General features: G+C 39.4%; 1 protein-coding gene across 5 annotated transcripts in view; it reads right to left on the reverse strand.

Moving 5' to 3' along the window:
- Nucleotides 1–11,018, reverse strand: part of ETNK2 (ethanolamine kinase 2) — a 29,788-nt gene extending 18,770 nt beyond the window's left edge. For all 5 annotated transcript variants that reach the window (XR_005556397.1, XR_005556394.1, XR_005556393.1 and 2 more), the window contains exon 1: nucleotides 10,817–11,018. Coding sequence is in view for 1 of the 5 variants with exons in the window: in XM_039340714.1 (XP_039196648.1) it covers nucleotides 10,817–10,984 (168 nt within the window). In the remaining 4 variants the exon portion in view is untranslated. The remainder of the gene's footprint in view (nucleotides 1–10,816) is intronic.
- Nucleotides 11,019–16,518: the final 5,500 nt, after the last annotated feature.

Consider the following 16,518-nt stretch of genomic DNA (forward strand, 5'->3'; position numbering starts at 1 on the left):
ATTTTTTTGCATTGTATTACGAAAATGCAGATCCAATGCATTTTATGTTCAAACTTTGAAAATAACCATAAAGAGAGCTGAATGGCCCTGGGTCTCAGATCAATGGAGATGTCTCCAGTGAGGATGCTGGCTGTGCTGCTTCTCACAAGCGAACAGAGGGCTTAAAAAAAGACAACTGTCCCTAATTTGGCTGGTTGCCTGAACAGACAGATTTCTCCTTTTTCTCTTGCTTATAAAACAAACTGCTAGACTTCCATGTGTTTCTGAGTCCACAGGATTTGCCCAGACCAGTATTTCTCAACCTTGGCAACTTTAAGATATTTTAGCTGGGAAATTCTGGGAATTGAAATCATATATTGTATCTTAAAGTAGTCAAGGTTGAGAAATGCTGGCCCAGAGAATAAGAATAAATGGAGAGTTCTCGGATTGAAGGAATAATCAAACTAGACTGGGTCTGGGTCCAGTGAAGGAAGTTAATGCTAGGAATACATAGTCAGTTGGCCCAGTATGATCTTGATACCAAACTGCTAACAAAAAGAAATTGGGAAGATATCCAAAAGGATCTGTCTAAACAGGGTGAACGGGAACTACAATGGCAAGTGTAAGTTCATATGATCATGATTGATAAGTGATACAACTTGGCACACAAAATGCAAAGTTCATTTGTTTTTTGCTGGGAGGTGAGATTGAAAAGATTTTAGAATCATGGGGGACAGCTTAGTGGAAATGTCAGTTCAGCCTGTGGTTGCTTTAAAAATGGTAAATTCCATCCTTGGAATCATTAGGAATTGAAAATATAACAGTTAATTAGTAAATCTTACAACAATCTACCTGGATCCAGGTAGAATAAGGGCAAAAAGAGGCAACCCAAATAGTTAAAGGGCTGCAGCAGTGGTTCTCAAGCTTTTCCCCCTAATGCATTCTTTCTGACCTTCCTTTTTTATTATTATCCCCATTACTGGATATGGACATAAGTCACTAACTGGTGCATGTTCCTATATCAATAAGAGTCTATTTATAATACACTTTTCTATGGCTCCCTCTGTACATGCCATGGCCTGTTATAGTTTTTCACCCGTGGCCCCTTTGAAACATCCTAGGGCCCTCAGGGGACCATATGGACCCTAGCTGAGAACTGCTGGACTACAGCCCCAGCCCCAGAAACAATAGCAGCATTTGGGGCTTTTAAGTAGAGATGAAAGCAGATAAAAGAGACTGATTGATTGAAAAGACTTATATGGTTGATTATCTTAAGATAGAAATCTCTGAGCAGCTCATACAAACAAAAGCCAAAAATAAATTTTAAACCTGGCACCTAAACCATCCTTTCCCAATGCATCCAACAATATCAGACTGACTCTAACCTCATTTTACCCAATGCTTGGGGGAAGAGTTGGCACTTTACAGACTTCCAGATGGCTAAGAGGAGAAACCTGCCCGTTTTCACCGGAAAGAGCATTCCACAGGAGAGGGGCTGCTATGGAAAAAGGAACACTTCCTACCAGTAAGTCCCAATCGATGCCAGCATTTAGGGGAAGGGGCCTGCAGAGTGCCTATCCTATCCAACCTGGTGGGAAAGTATACACTTTTGCCCAACATAAAAAAATGTGAATACGTTTTTACAAGATTTTCTTTCTCTCTTATAATATTAAATGCAGAAATGACAATTAAGCTAAATTTGAGGAGATTGAGGGCCAATAAAAAGAAATACACAACACATAGTTAAACTGAAATTTGCTGTCATCTGATGTAGTTCACCCTTGTCACCACCCCTTCAGATTTTTAAAGGGGGAATTATACAAGTTCATGGAGGACTGAACAATCTATAGCTAATAATCTTGATGATTGTTTTTCATCTCCTGTTCACCAGCAGCACACTTTAAAAACAGCTGCTTGAAAACAAAACGAGAAGATTATTGCCATTCTACCTGCATTTGTGAATTTGCCATTGCATAATAATGAATGCTCAACTAAACAGTTGGTAGTCTAATTCAGCAAGCCACCAATGTTGTCATGTTCTCGTGTTTCAGAGCACCACTTTAACTATGGCAGTGTTACATCCTCAAATATTTCTCTTATGCGCCAGATAGGTTAGGCCTCAAGTGTTGTACAACCTGGATGGCTTTTTTAGTAGAACATCTACATCCAGCTCAAGGAACTTCACATCAAACAATACTTCAGAGGCATAAGCATGCACACCAAGGGTAAAGCAGGAAATAAATCCATGCTACAAGTCATTTCATACATCTCTCCGACAAAACCCATGAAATCTATTTCTAGAAAAGCTACAAACACACACACACACACACACATACACACACACACATACACACACACTTCATGCTGAATAAGAAATGAACAAGGTCTGAGAGAGGAGAAGGGTCTAGAACAGCGGTTCTCAACCTTTTTAATGTCGCGACCCCCCAACTGGTCGTAAGTCGAGGACTACTCAACTGGTCGTAAGTCGAGGACTACTCAACTGGTGCAGCACCGTTTGCAGAAAGGGACTTTTGGCAGGCTCAGCAGGGCAGAGACAGCCTGGACAATTCCTATTGGCTTTTGAAAGCCAATAAAATTAGACTCTATTCAAGAGAGTCTATTCTATTGGCTTTCGAAAGCCAATAGAATAAATAAAAGGGAGTAGCACAGCTAAGGAAAAGGGGAAAAAAATGGCGGACTGCATTGTTTGGTGACCCCCGTGAAATGGTCGTTCGACCCCAAATGGGGTCCTGACCCACAGGTTGAGAACCACTGGTCTAGAATCAGTTTTGTTGAACTCCAAGAAACGGAGCATCAGTGTGAAATGATCTCCTCTCCCCCCCCCCATCTCATATCTTATCATAAACAAAATCTAAAAATCTCATTGTTCAGTCTTGATCAGCAAAATTCCATTAAGGATTATCAGAGATAACATAACATAAACCAAGTTTATATATTCCTTCCTTTTACTTTTAACAATCTTAAATCTTTAGTCCTTTCAAACACTATTTTAGAACTTGGTTTCTTTTTATTTTTCTTTGTCCCTTCTCACAAACTTCTTTAACAACTTTTTTTGTAAATTCAGTATAGGAAAGCTATTCAGATTATTTTTTGGTTTGTTATTTGTATACCCCTTTTAATTATTAAGACATCAGCTTCAAACTCATTTGTATATCCAATTTCTACATCATTCTTTAACTTGTCATTTTAAAATCTACTTTCAAATCAATCTTGGTCATTTTTAAATCTACTTTCAGGTACTTTCAATCTTGCCCAGTAAAACTTGTTTTTTGACATAACATCTTTTAAACACAGTCTATCCTATAACAGTAGATACTCTTAAAATTAACTTTTGGATCCATTGTTCACATATAAAATCCAATGTTAAAGTATTTTGCTCCATTCTACTGTATATTAGTAACCTTAATTTAAATGTTCTTTTCCTTCATTGTAATATTTAGTTCTTTCTAGTTCCTTCTAGTGGCCAACTTTGAAGTTTCATCCTATTTTTTTTTATGAACTCAAAACAACATTTTCCCATGGGAAGGATTCTTATAATTTCAAAATCTTAATTTAAATTGAGCTGGACCCTTAGCCTGTTTATAACTTTCCAAACTCAATGTTCTAACCGCCTTTTGTTTTTTACTCCCCAATCCCCAGAATTTTTTAAAAATTCTTAATTAGATTTAAAACTTTTCTTGCTGAAGGCTGAGGGAAACTCCTTCACTGTATCAAACTTTGCCATTTTGAAGGTTTGTAATAGTTGAAAAAAAAATAGTTAAGAAGCAATTTCCAAAACTGATTAGAAAAGTAAGCATGTGAACCTAGTATCCTTTAGAAAGGTGCTAAACTGCAGTTAGGACTACAATAATATTCCCTTGTCTCCCAGAGGTCTAAATCTGCTGGAGACTGCTGTTTGGCAGTGTCTTTATGAGGAGCAGCTGACTGTAGCACTTGTTAGTGATGCCATTCCTATTCTTGTCTGGAGAGGAATTTACAAAGAGTTGGTCCATTCACTGCTCTTCATTCCACCATGGTCACCGGCTCTGCTCTCAATAGAGACATCTTTGGTTCATTATTTCTTTCCTGAAAGTCACTGAGTTTCTCACTCAATATTGGTGTATGACTTCCTTATATATTTTGTCTGCTGCTAAATACTCTGCACCTTATAAAATAATTTCAAACAGACAAGCACCTACCAGTAACATTCAAACAGACAAGCATCTGTTACACAACTTAACAGACTTAACAATTATTAATAACAAAGTCAAAAAGTCTGAATAGCAGATGTGATAGTACTTGGAGACAGCAGAACAAAAGAGAAAGAATTGGAGAAAATCACAAAATATAAAGACCTACAAACAGAATAATTGTGGCAAAAGAAATGAAAGATAGCACTAATAGTAATAAGTCTTGGATGCAATCTTGAGGAAAGACTTGAAAGGTGGCTAAAATTCAAATCCAGTCTCAACATCTGACTTTTTTTTATAAATGCCAAATAATAGGTGCATTTCATGAACATCAATGTAAAAACTCTTGTTCCTCTCTTACTAGTTCTATATACTCCTTTTGCTCATTTAACATTGCTTCCTATTATAACTTGGTCTGTAATTATACATAAACACATGCAATTATAGCAAGCTGTTCTAATCTTATTTATCTCTGCCTCTCTCTCCCTCGTGTTCCTGTTTCTTCTCCCATGTTTTTCTATTGTAAGTTCTTTTGGAAAGGGACTTATCCCTTAATTCTCTTTAAAGCAAGGGTCCCCAACCTCCAGTCTGTGGACCAGTACTGGTCCATAGTATGCCAGCAACCAGTCCGCAGAAACAACCAAGCCCCATCCATGGGAGATAGCACAAAAAACCACGCACTCTCCAGTCCACGGAAAAACCTTTCTTCACGGAACTGGTCCCTGGTCTGCTTTAAAGCATCATGAACAAAGACAATTTTTCATAAAGAGTGGCAACATTTTTTTGCCCTGATGCAAGAGTCAAAATCCCATCTGCTAAAATATAATGAGAAGTCAGTGATTTTCCATATATTGAATAACCTTTTTCCAGCAGTCTCAGCTAGCATCAATGATGGTGAGGGATGATAGGATGTAGTAGAGCAACTTCTAGAAAGGAGAAATTCCTTTTTCCTCTGCTAAGAGACTTGATGCAAGTCTAAGCTTACTCCAAAGGTTGCTCCACTGAGTTCAGCAGGGCATCCTACCAAGTACATTCATGAATGGTGGGAAAACTGAAGGTACAATGAGAGCTGCAAGGGGAGGGCCAAGGATGCAAACTGTTGTCATGAATGTGCAATAGACAGTTGTATGTTTTGCTTCCTCTTGACAAGATTCTCTGGTGTTTTGCCAAGTCTTCTTGTTATCTGCTTTGCTTGTTAGTTTCTTTTTTAATGAACTGGTCATGTAATACTTTGTCTTGCCATGTCTCTTTTCTGTTCTTCAATTGGTGTTAGTCACTCCAGTATTCAGTAAGCTTTCAGATTGTACAGCTTCAGTGCTTCTTCTTCACTATCCTTCATATATTCTTTCAATGTGCTTTTTTCTTATTCAACTGTCTGGTGTACAGGTAACATTCCACACCTGCCTATGTTCCTTGTTGTTTAATGGCATTAAAGGAATCATCATAAAATGTAAGCTATTCCAAGTGAAGCTGTATTTTGCAATTGACTGATGGTGATTTTGTCAATGCCAATGGTGTTCAAGTGGTGGTTCAGATGTTTAGAATTGCACCCAAGACACCTTCTATTACTATTGATACTATCCTTGCTTTCTTTTACTATAGTCATTCTACTTCTACTTGCAGGTCTTTGTATTTTGTGATTTTCTCCAGTTTTTCTGTTCTATTCTGCAGATACTGCCACACACACTATCCAGACTTATTTTGTCTATTATTGTATTTCTTGTTTACTGAATTTATATACCATTAAAAATGGAAAAATTAAAATAAAATATAATACAAGTAATAAAATATTGGGATCATCAACTAGAGGTGCTAATCTTAATGGGCTTTTTTCTTAGATGAGCATGAAGTAAGACTCCTGAATGCTGCAAGAAATCTGGATGCTCAGGATCTTTATTGTGTCTGACCACTGGAGAAAAATGCTCTCAGTTTGCTCAGATGTAAAATGGGACAGATCATATTTTGAGATGAGCTGCTAAAAGAGGCCAAAGGTTACTTTACAGTCTTCAATTTATATAAGCCTTCAATATCTTGACTATATTACTTTCCCCAATGCTAGGAGTTTGTGAATAATGTAAATGATTGAAATAACCATGTGCACAGCAAATCATAGCATGTCACTGAGACAGAATGAGGGGTTATTGTGGGTGGGCCTCCATATTTTTCCTACCTCCATATTTTTCTCATCTTTGTTTTAAGCATCTCATTTCACACTCCCCAAACTAAACTCTTTATTCCAATTCTGCAAAAATAGGGGAAATCAATGGGTGGAAGAACAAATCTTTGGTATAAGACTTAATCTACAGACAAAAACATTGGAGATGGGTTAACATAAACAACATGCTGGCTTCCTAGATATACAGTCATGTCTTCAGGGACTTACAAAAGACCAACATGATCAAGAACAATCTGATTTCTGGAGGAATGATGTTCCCTGGGTGCCATGACAGAAAAGGTCTCTTCCTGGTCCTGCTAGATCAGGGGTAGACAACCTTGGCTCTTTTATGTTTCTTGGACTTCTGGGAGTTGAAGTCCATGAGTCATAAAAGAGCCAAGGTTGCCTACCCCTGTTCTAGATGATTCTTCAATAGTCAGGACCTGTAGTATGCTTCTCATGCTGGATCTGATGAGATGGATGGATACAATTGGAGCAAGGCAAGGCAATCTCACAAATAATCCCACCTAATGCCATAAAGGGTTTTATAGGTGACCACCAGCACCTTGATTTGAACTTGGGAGCACAACTAGTGCAGGGATAAGGAACCTTGGCGCTTTTATGACTTGTGGACTTCAACTCCCAGAATTCCTGAGTCAGCATTGCTGGTTTAGGAATTCTGGGTATTGAACTCCACAAGTCATAGAAGAGCCAAGGTTCCCTACCCAGACCTAGTGGAAGCTTGTGGAGCACAGGTGTAACCTGCACTCTTAAAGGAGTACCCATAACTGCCCACAGCACAGCATTTTGTAACAGCATCAATTCCGGGTGCGGGTCTTCAAGAACTGCTTCATGTGGTAACCAAGGCATGAATGATTATAAGGAGAACCCCTAATCCACAAAAGATGTCATTGGTGCAGAAGCCAAAGGTGTGCATGCATATAAACAAACTATCCTAGAGAATTCATAGCATTAGTATTTTTCTCCTGGCTCTTTATAGTTGACCTTTCCCATTTATTTTCCCACTGCTTTTTTCCATTTGATTATACTTGACAATTTATAAATTTGTAATGATCCTTCTGCCAGACTCCCCAGGCTTGCTGAGAACCTGCTTGCTGAGGGCACCGAGCCAAATTGGGCAGACAATCATAACCAACAAGCCTACATCCCTTCAGAATCACACCAAACAGGGGGTCAGGATATCATTTCTCCCCAGTCAATAGCAGTGATCATAGTTCCCTCCTCCTTTTTCATCTGCTGTAGCCTTTGCACAACTAATGATGAGTGCTTTTTCTATTAGCCATCTAGCAAAATATTCCTTCAAAAATGTACTTCCTAAACCAAAAAATGGATCCACTAGCAGCGTACAGTATTGAGGGTACAGTATTAGACCGAACAACAGAAGAAAAGAATTTAGGGATGCTCGTAGCAGATAACTGCAAAATGAGTAAACAGTGTGCAAGGCAACTGTGAAGACAAACAAAATTCTGGGGTTGTCACTAGAGAGATCACCAGCAGGAAAGAGGAGGTCCCTGATCCCATTACATAGGGCTTTAATCAGATCCCATTTGGAATGCAATTCTGGAGACCTCACTTAAAAAAAAATATTGATAAAATTGAGTGAGTCCAAAGGCAAACAACAAAAATGTTGCTCATCTTCAGACTCTGGTGCAAGGTCTGTGGGACAAAACATATCAGGAGAGATTGGAGGAACTGAACATGTACAGTCTGGAGAGCAGAAGGGACAGGGAGCAGGGACATGATTGAAACCTTTAAATATATTAAAAGTGTGCATAAGGTTCTAGAAGGCATTATTTTCAATATTAAGCAAATAGCAAGAACATGGGGGTAATAACCTCAAAATGACAAGAGAGAGGTTCTGTGAAGAATTACTTCACAGAAAGAGTAGTGGAAGCTTGGAACTAATTTCCAGCAGAGGTAGTGGGTCAATCATCAGTAACTGAGTTTAAACATGCTTGGGATAAATGCACGTCTATCATCTGGCAAAAATGAAATATAAAATAATAAAATAAAGTAAATAATAAAATAAATAAAATAAAATAAAATAAAATAATAAAATGAATAAATTAAATTAATAGGAAAACACAAACAAACAAACAAAAAACTCAAACAGCAAATGGACCACTGGGTCTTTTTCTGCCGTCAGTTTTCTATGTTTCTATGAATACATGAATCTTTTTAGCTTAGTAAATTACAGCAGGTAATGATGCTGTAGCAATAAACTTGATACTTGATGCTGCTCTAACGTGGTTTGCAACTTCTCAGAAGTTTTTCCCCCCAGATAAAGTGTTTCTTTTCTATCTTACTCTAGGGTATTGGAGAAAGTCTTTCAAATTTCTCTTGTGTTTCTAAATGCATTTTATGTGGACCCTGCCATAGAGCAGGAATAATATTAGGAAGAAGTGTTTCTAAGTTTATTTTATTGTAGGTGGGGGAAGACGGTTTATGTCACACACCATTCAACCACTCAAATCCTGATTGCCACGCTTCCCAGTATGAAAATGGTCTCCATGGATTGGTGATGTGTTCCTTGGGGATCTGCAGTATGGAAAGCCAGAGTGGCTGAAGACCAAAGAGATATATATAAAATGATAGAATGGACAAATCACACTGCCCACCTCCTAACTGAGCAAATGCAAGAGTAGCATATTTTATTTTACTCATAAGAACGTTATCAACATTCTTTCTTGTTCTAAAAAAAAATGAAAGCAAACGTCCCTTCTTCATACTGAATTAGAACTGGTAGAAAAAAAATAGAACCAGTAGAATTCTCTGCATGACACCAGGACACGGTTTATTTTCACTTTATCATAACCGAGTGAGCTTTCCCCAAAGGTCTGAATCCGCATCTGCCTTCCTCAATGGCATTTTGAATGCAGCAACATAGCTGCTCAGACTCCAGGGACTTAGTGAAATGGAAGCTTCCCAGAGACCTTCAGCTACACTTGTTTATTACCAATGCCACTTGTTGAAGAAAAAATAAAAGGGGGGGACAGGATCTTGAGCTTCAGCAGGCCCAGGTATATTGTTCTCTGTGGTGGAAGCCCATCATTCTCCAACCCCCAATCAAAGTACATATTACTTAAGCCCAGAGGTGTTGTTTAGTATGCATGTCTCAAAAAGATCCCTCACTTTTCTTGGCAGTATAAAACACTGTATTAATTCATTCCAAAGAGCACAACTATGGTATTATACAGAGATGATAAAATAAACTTTTCTAGATATGAATTGGCTGTATCATGGAAAAGACAGCTATAAAGAACCACAGCACATAGATCTCTATGCAATGTTTACTACAGTTTCTTCCATATAAGTGTAAATCTGAATTAAAATGAGATTCTTCCAAGAATTGTGTGATTTATAGATTTTTCCTTTTAAGAGCCTCAAAAGAGATCGATGGGCATGGCTAAAAGGGCAATTTCCTGCAATCCTGGCTAAGTGCTTTACCTGTGCTGAAGTGCAAAAAGCTGTGAAAAAAAATAGGGTGTAGCACAGAAATGCACTCCTTATTCCATGAATTGCTAGAGTCATGAGTGGCTTGTTATTCTGAGATTGGTGTAAAGACAGTACTAGTAAACCAACAGATTGGTTTACTTACATACATGCTTTATAAGAGATTCAATATCACAGAATAAAAAATTGATAGTGGCAAACATTGGAACAGCTAATGTTCATTCTATTTTAGAGGAAGAGGAATGTTCATTCTATTTCTATTTTACAGATATGACCACTGAGTCACAAAAATAGAAATTATAGAAGGCAGTGACTATCAAATCCCTCTCTCCAAAATAAAGAGAGTCTGCCTGCAATCACACCTGATTAGACCGCAATGAACTGGGATGGGAAATCTATCCACTTAAAAATCAATTCCTTCTAACCATCAGGTGAATTTGGTGGGGGAAATAGCATTCAGCTGGTGTTTAAAGATCATAAAGAACAAAGTGGGTGTTTTATCCATTAAACATTCAGAACAGCGTCCTGATCATAATCTGTGTGCCTGAAGGACCTCATTCTGCATACCCAACTATGGTCAAAGATTCAAACCCACATGATGTACAGAAAGGGTGGAAAAGACCCAGTCTTGGATCACCTTTATAAGACAGTGACCAGAGAATCCAATGGGTGAGTTAAATTACTATATTCCTGTGGAAGATGTGCAGCTAAAGCTTGAAGGAAAGAGCTAAGGTGCTGGCTGGTCCATCTTAATAGGGAAAGTCTCGCACTACCAAACCCAATCTCGACCTGTTGAATATTCCTAAAAAAACAAACAAACAAAAAAAAAACCCCACAACCACCTAAGAGGTGAATCGCGCTTCCTGCATACCGATCCCGCCCCCCACGCCCCTCGCTGTTCTTTCTTCTTCAATGCCATCGATATCCTACAAGAAGATGCCGAAGAGTCTCGCCCTAGCGGTGCGTTTTTGCCCCCGGCTGCAAGCGAACTCTGCGAACTCTCTCTCTGCCTTTGTACCTTGGTTTTAACTCGCTCCGTCTCCCATTGTGGTCTGAGCGTTCGGATAAGCTGCAGAGACCCCGGCAGGACATTAGTCTCATCCACTGCAATGTTGACACGCCGGACGGCTGGGTAGCCGGAGAAGACGCGCGCGCTCTCCTCCTCCTCCTCCTCCGCTCCCTCCATGCCCCATCGGCAGCTCAGCCACCACGCTGCTGGCTTCAGGTGCAAGGCAGCGCTAGGGAAACGGAAGAGCAGCCTTTCCCACCAGCAACTCCACCCCCCTCAGCAACGAGAGGCTTGCGAGGTCGCCCATGTGGAGGAGATGGGAAGGGGCTGCGAGGGGAGGAGCCAGCCCCGATAGGAATCCATGAGTCACTCTGCCGCCGCCGCCGCCGCCACCGCTACCTCCTCCTCCCACCGCACCCCCAGCAAGCCTTTCTTATTGGAACATCCAGGCTGCCCGGATTGTGATGTCAGAGGGAGGAATCGTTCGCCGCCAGACCACAGCAGCCCCTCAAGAAGCACTTGGAGGGCGAGTGGAGGAACACTAGCCAGGCGAGGAGGTGGAGGATGCCGCCGCCGGCGGAGCCCGCCAAGAAAGTGCTGCTCCCAGCGCTCTTGTTAGCGGACGCCCCCGATTGGCGCTTCCAAGCAAAAGTGGCGCACGCCAACTCGGCTCCCGGGAGTTTCTGGATCTAAGACGCCGGGGGAGGGGTTGGGGAAAGAGCTGCGACGATTAATTACCGACGAGGGAAAAAGTGTCCACCCGGATGTGTGCTTTTCGGGCTGCAGTCTCTGGCTTGTGTTCGCAGCAGGTTGCTCTGAGCCACAAACAAGCCAACTGCCTCGTAGCCTAGCTTGACGTGCGAACCCTGCTGGCGTGGTTAGGTTAGGGTTCAGGGAATGGCGCAAATTCAGAACATTGAGTTCAATGAATATTCATTTAACCATGGATTGGAATATCAGGTGAGCAACTTCCACACAAATATATATATATATATACTTAAGTGTCAGGCAGCTAAGTGGTTTGTGAGCGACAAGCAAGAATTCAACAGGGATTCAACTGCATGTAGGTGCAGGTGGAGATTATCAGACTAATTTTTAGCTGTCATGCAATTAAAGGCAAAGCATGCCAAGCTTGTTGAGAGGAATTCCCAGTCCTGATTCAAATAAATATTATGTAACGGTTAGTGTGTCAAACCAAGATCATTTTCACACCTGATCCTAACTCCAGCACAGCATGCTTTTCCTCCTCCCTCCCATACCTAAACTTTAAATTATTCCTTAGCTGTGTTAGTGGTTAAAAGTGTGACACAGGTTCTGCCATGGATACAATCTGATATGCTTCACTGACCATTTTGTTTATAGAACAATTACCGTAGGATGAAAACGGTCTGGTAACATGCTCACTTTTAGCGAATGCAGGCATGCCTCTCGCCCCTTTCTCCCTGGGCAGGGTCTTCCACAGTCATTCATAGGACAGTAGTCCCAAAGGTGCTTTTTCAGGAGGCAACTGGACTTTCTTGTTTTTCTTTGAAGACTTTTCGCTTCTCACCCAAGAAGCTTCTTCAGCTCTGACTAAATGGTGGGGAATGGAAGGATTTATATTTCTTGCAGACAGCTGGTCGTTTGCATTCTTTTAGAGCAGGGGTGTCAAACTGCTGGTCCACGGGCTGGATGCGTCACCAGGAAACCGTGCCCACCCCATTGCCGCCAATGGGGAAAAAGGTCGGATACGTCGCATGATGTCACGTGACGTCGCAAGTTTGACATGTCTGTTTTAGAGGGTCCTGGGGTCATCTGGAGGATTATCTGTGTCCTCAGGGTCACCTGAGTAGTGCAAAGAAAAACAAAGCCAGTTGCCTCCTGAAATAGCACCTTTGGGACAACCATGACCTGTATGACTGAGAATCTCATAGGACAGTAGGAAATCTGATTGCTTCAAACCGGGTTTTTCCTCTATGCTCAGCTTGGAGACTTGGAGCACCCTGGAAAGGTCATATGAACCCAGGTCATTGCAACTTTTTGTAAATCTGTGCCAAATCTTGCTAAGTGCATTAATTGTTATGTGACCATGTGGACGCTGCAACAGTCATAAGTAAGGATCAGTCTTAAGTCACTTTTTTCAAAGATATTATAACTCGGTCATTAAACAAATGGTCATAAGTCAAGGACTACCTCTATTGCATTTGTTCTTTGTGAAGGGAAAGAGGACAGTCCTGGATCCACAAAAACAATTCTGTCAAGCCCATTCCTCCTACACGAGGGGTATCAAACTCACAGCGTCACGTGATGTGTTGTGACATAGCGTGACTTTTTTTCCATTGCCAGCAATGGGGTGGGTGTGGTTTCACTATGATGCATCCAGCCTGCGAGCCGGCAGTTTGACACCCCTGCCCTACACAAAAAAGAAAAATTAATAGTATCCCATCATTTCAACCATAAAATAGTTACAGAGATAAATCTTGTCAGTTTTGCTCTAGCTCTGTTGCTGTGGGTTACAATATGAGTGAAGACAATGGTACGATTTACAGTCAAAACACTCCAGATCAATCCTAGCTGTATTTTGAAGTAGAATTATTTGGATGGTGTATATTTGTAGGGCATAATAAATACGTTAGTGGCTGCTGAGCCATCTTTTTCCTTAAAAGACCTATAGATAAAATCGTACTTAAGCTGAATTTGGGGAGATGCAATAAAGCAAGATTTCTTGTCAGTGGGAAAAGAGATGTGATTCATAATTTTACAATAGAAATCTGAGATGTCAGATCTTTTTTTACAAAAGGTAGAAATAATTTCAGCTGCTAAATATAAACAATACGTGGAATTACATAGATCAGGAAACTATTTTGGAGTGGTGAAAAGTGTCCTAAAGGTAAGTGACCTATGTCAACAGTAATGTAGCAGCACGTGGTCCTATTATTGATGGTCAATGTTTTCAATTATGTAAACTGCAATTGAAATAGTTCAGTTTTTTGAAAGCTCCCATTTTCAGTGGATTGAAACCTAGTAGTTTTCAGAAGCAACAGAAGATGTGCTTAATGTGTGTCTTTTGGTCTGTATCACTTGGAGGAGTGAGCAGGAAAAATTCCCATGACTGAATCTATGACCATAGAAAACAGACACATTAAAAATTTCAACAAGTGACCTATTAAAGAATACCTTGGTCTAGATGCCTTACTCTGCAAATGGTTATTCATGTTCATATAATAAATCTAATAAATATAAATGCATTCTGAAGTTTGCCATAAGTACTCAGTTTCAAAGGTGGCCATCATGTTAGTCTTCCTCAGTATAATGAATTCTGTTATTCGTTTATTTAAATAACAATTATGCCAGAATGTATCTGTATTTTTATCATCAGATGCAGATGCCTATTCCTTTTTCATTCTGTAGTTTGGTTGTCCTTATTTTGATGATCTATCAATAGCCACCTTCTTTAAAATCCTCTTCTCTGTCCAGCATGTTAATTTTCCATATAACAGGGATCTTATTTGTTTGTAGAGAAATATAATGGGTGAACATCACCTGCATTTAAAGAGGAAATGGCAAGAAGCTGGTTATCCTCAACAGTTTTTTGTGGGAACAAGATTCAATATATTGTAACCACTAAAACTTTAGTAAGGAAAATGTTAACATATTGCAAAAAAAAAATACTTTGAAGTAAATTTCGCTTAACAGTATGTGATTTTCTACAGAGGAGAGAAAAAAAATCTCCTTTCCTAAATATCCAGCTAACTAACTCAAACTCAATTAATTGAATAAGTGTCATCAAGCTGCAGGGAGTGATTTCCCCCCTCCCTTTTTAAAATGGAATGAGTCTAATAACTTTAATTAAAACTGCTATAATTGTCCTATTTTCTTTGTGGGGCTCAGTTTGCTTAATTGCCTTGTTGGGAATAGTGTAAATTGTTAATAACTCTTGGTTGAAGGTCACTAGTGGCTTCCTTCCAAAATCATCTCTATGTCATACACATTGGCAGACAGGAAATTGTCCTGTCACTTATTGGTAGAGGTGATAATGGATGGTTTAGGTGATAGAAATACTCAGCAGTGATTTAATTCTGGAGAATTACATCCTACCATATTTGGGGTGTAAAATCTGGTTTGTTGGTTTGGACTTAATCAAAGCCAGCTAAACCCCTCCAACCTGAGATCATCATTATTTAAAGGCAGGTATGTGCATAGCAGCAAGATAGCTGCTTATAGAATAATATCTAAGAGATTCTTGGATGGGAAGATGAACAAGAACTATTGGAAAAGCCATTCTATATTTCTATTACTAAATAATTGAACTTTTATTCCAGGGAACAAGAGAGAGGCAGCTTTTCCTCTCAAACTGATGGAAGGAATTCCTTTAAATCTGCAAACTGAGTTTGGTTGATGGGCATTGCAGACTATGTGACCTGTCAAATGGCCATTATTAATTTGAACATAACCGACTTTCCACTATAACAGCAAAACTGATTCCGCGGAGGAAGCCCCTGTGAATGTGATTAAATCTGTGCTGATCATATATCTTTTCCCAGGGATTTGGGGACATTTCTGGTTGTAAAAGGACAGTATAAGATTGCAAGACTGAAGTCCCCATTCACTGAGGGAAAGGTTAAATTTAAATATAAAAATACTAAAATCTTTTCCTCCATGAGGCAAGGAAAGTGGAATGAGGCATATTCAGCGTAAAACTACCAAAAAACAAAGATAAAAGATCTTCACAAAAGTCTTCTGTTTCTTTTTTATAGATAGATATTTTTTATTAAATTAAAAAATATTAAAATAAAGCTTGAGATAAAAAGGAGTGATACATGTTGAAACATCATGTGACTGCATATAGAGCACAGTTTATGGAGGACAGTGTTTCATTTGAGGATATCCAAGTTAAAGATAAGCACAAAATTAAAGAGTATGTAAATTGTTAGGAACTGTTCATAAATATATGTAAGTCTGTATATGCATCTTTGCCTGTACTTGCAGAGATGTGGATATAGGGTAAAATGTCATTCTGAGAACATATGGGTACACTTATAGCACTGTTGAGAACACCTTAAACTAAACTCATCTTGTTCCAGGATTGTGTGGCTTTTTTTGGTCCCAGGAAAAGGCAAAGCTGCTTCAAGAGATTCCTATCAAGTGTTAAGCCTGGATTCATATGTTCATTGAATCACATTTTGCCCTTTGAATCCAGACTGCTGCTCATTCCTGAGGGATAGAAAGCACACATGCATATATTATGCAAATCTGTATGCTCTTTTTTAGTTATACAGAAATGACCCAACCTAAAACTAGTGGAAAACATTTCAGTTTTCAAAGTAATGGATTTTTCAATCTGTAACAAAAAAAGTGAAAAATTGTAGCATTTTGAAGAATAATAAAATTATTGTGAAAAGCACTCTTTTTTGCTTCATGCTGCCTTAAGCAGTACTATTTTCAGGAAGATAAAATCTCTCGGTGATTATCCGGTTTATATACAAGTAACAATTACGCCACATTTCATGCATTGCAATACATTTTTCTTTTCCTATAATACTATCTTTCTGAAGAAAAAGGTCACAAAGTGGGAAAAAGCCCATTTAATGTTATGATCAGAATATAGGCAGAACCAAAAGATTTTAGTTCTCTTCAGTAGGAGGATGAAGTTTCACTCTGGAGTCTCTGCAGGACACTTCTAACAAAATGAAGAGAGACATCACAGGCAGGTGACATCTGTATCCTAAACC

Source organism: Crotalus tigris, unplaced genomic scaffold (genome assembly GCF_016545835.1).
Source record: "Crotalus tigris isolate CLP2741 ecotype Arizona unplaced genomic scaffold, ASM1654583v1 scf7180000017550.10884619, whole genome shotgun sequence".
Taxonomy (NCBI): domain Eukaryota; kingdom Metazoa; phylum Chordata; class Lepidosauria; order Squamata; family Viperidae; genus Crotalus; species Crotalus tigris.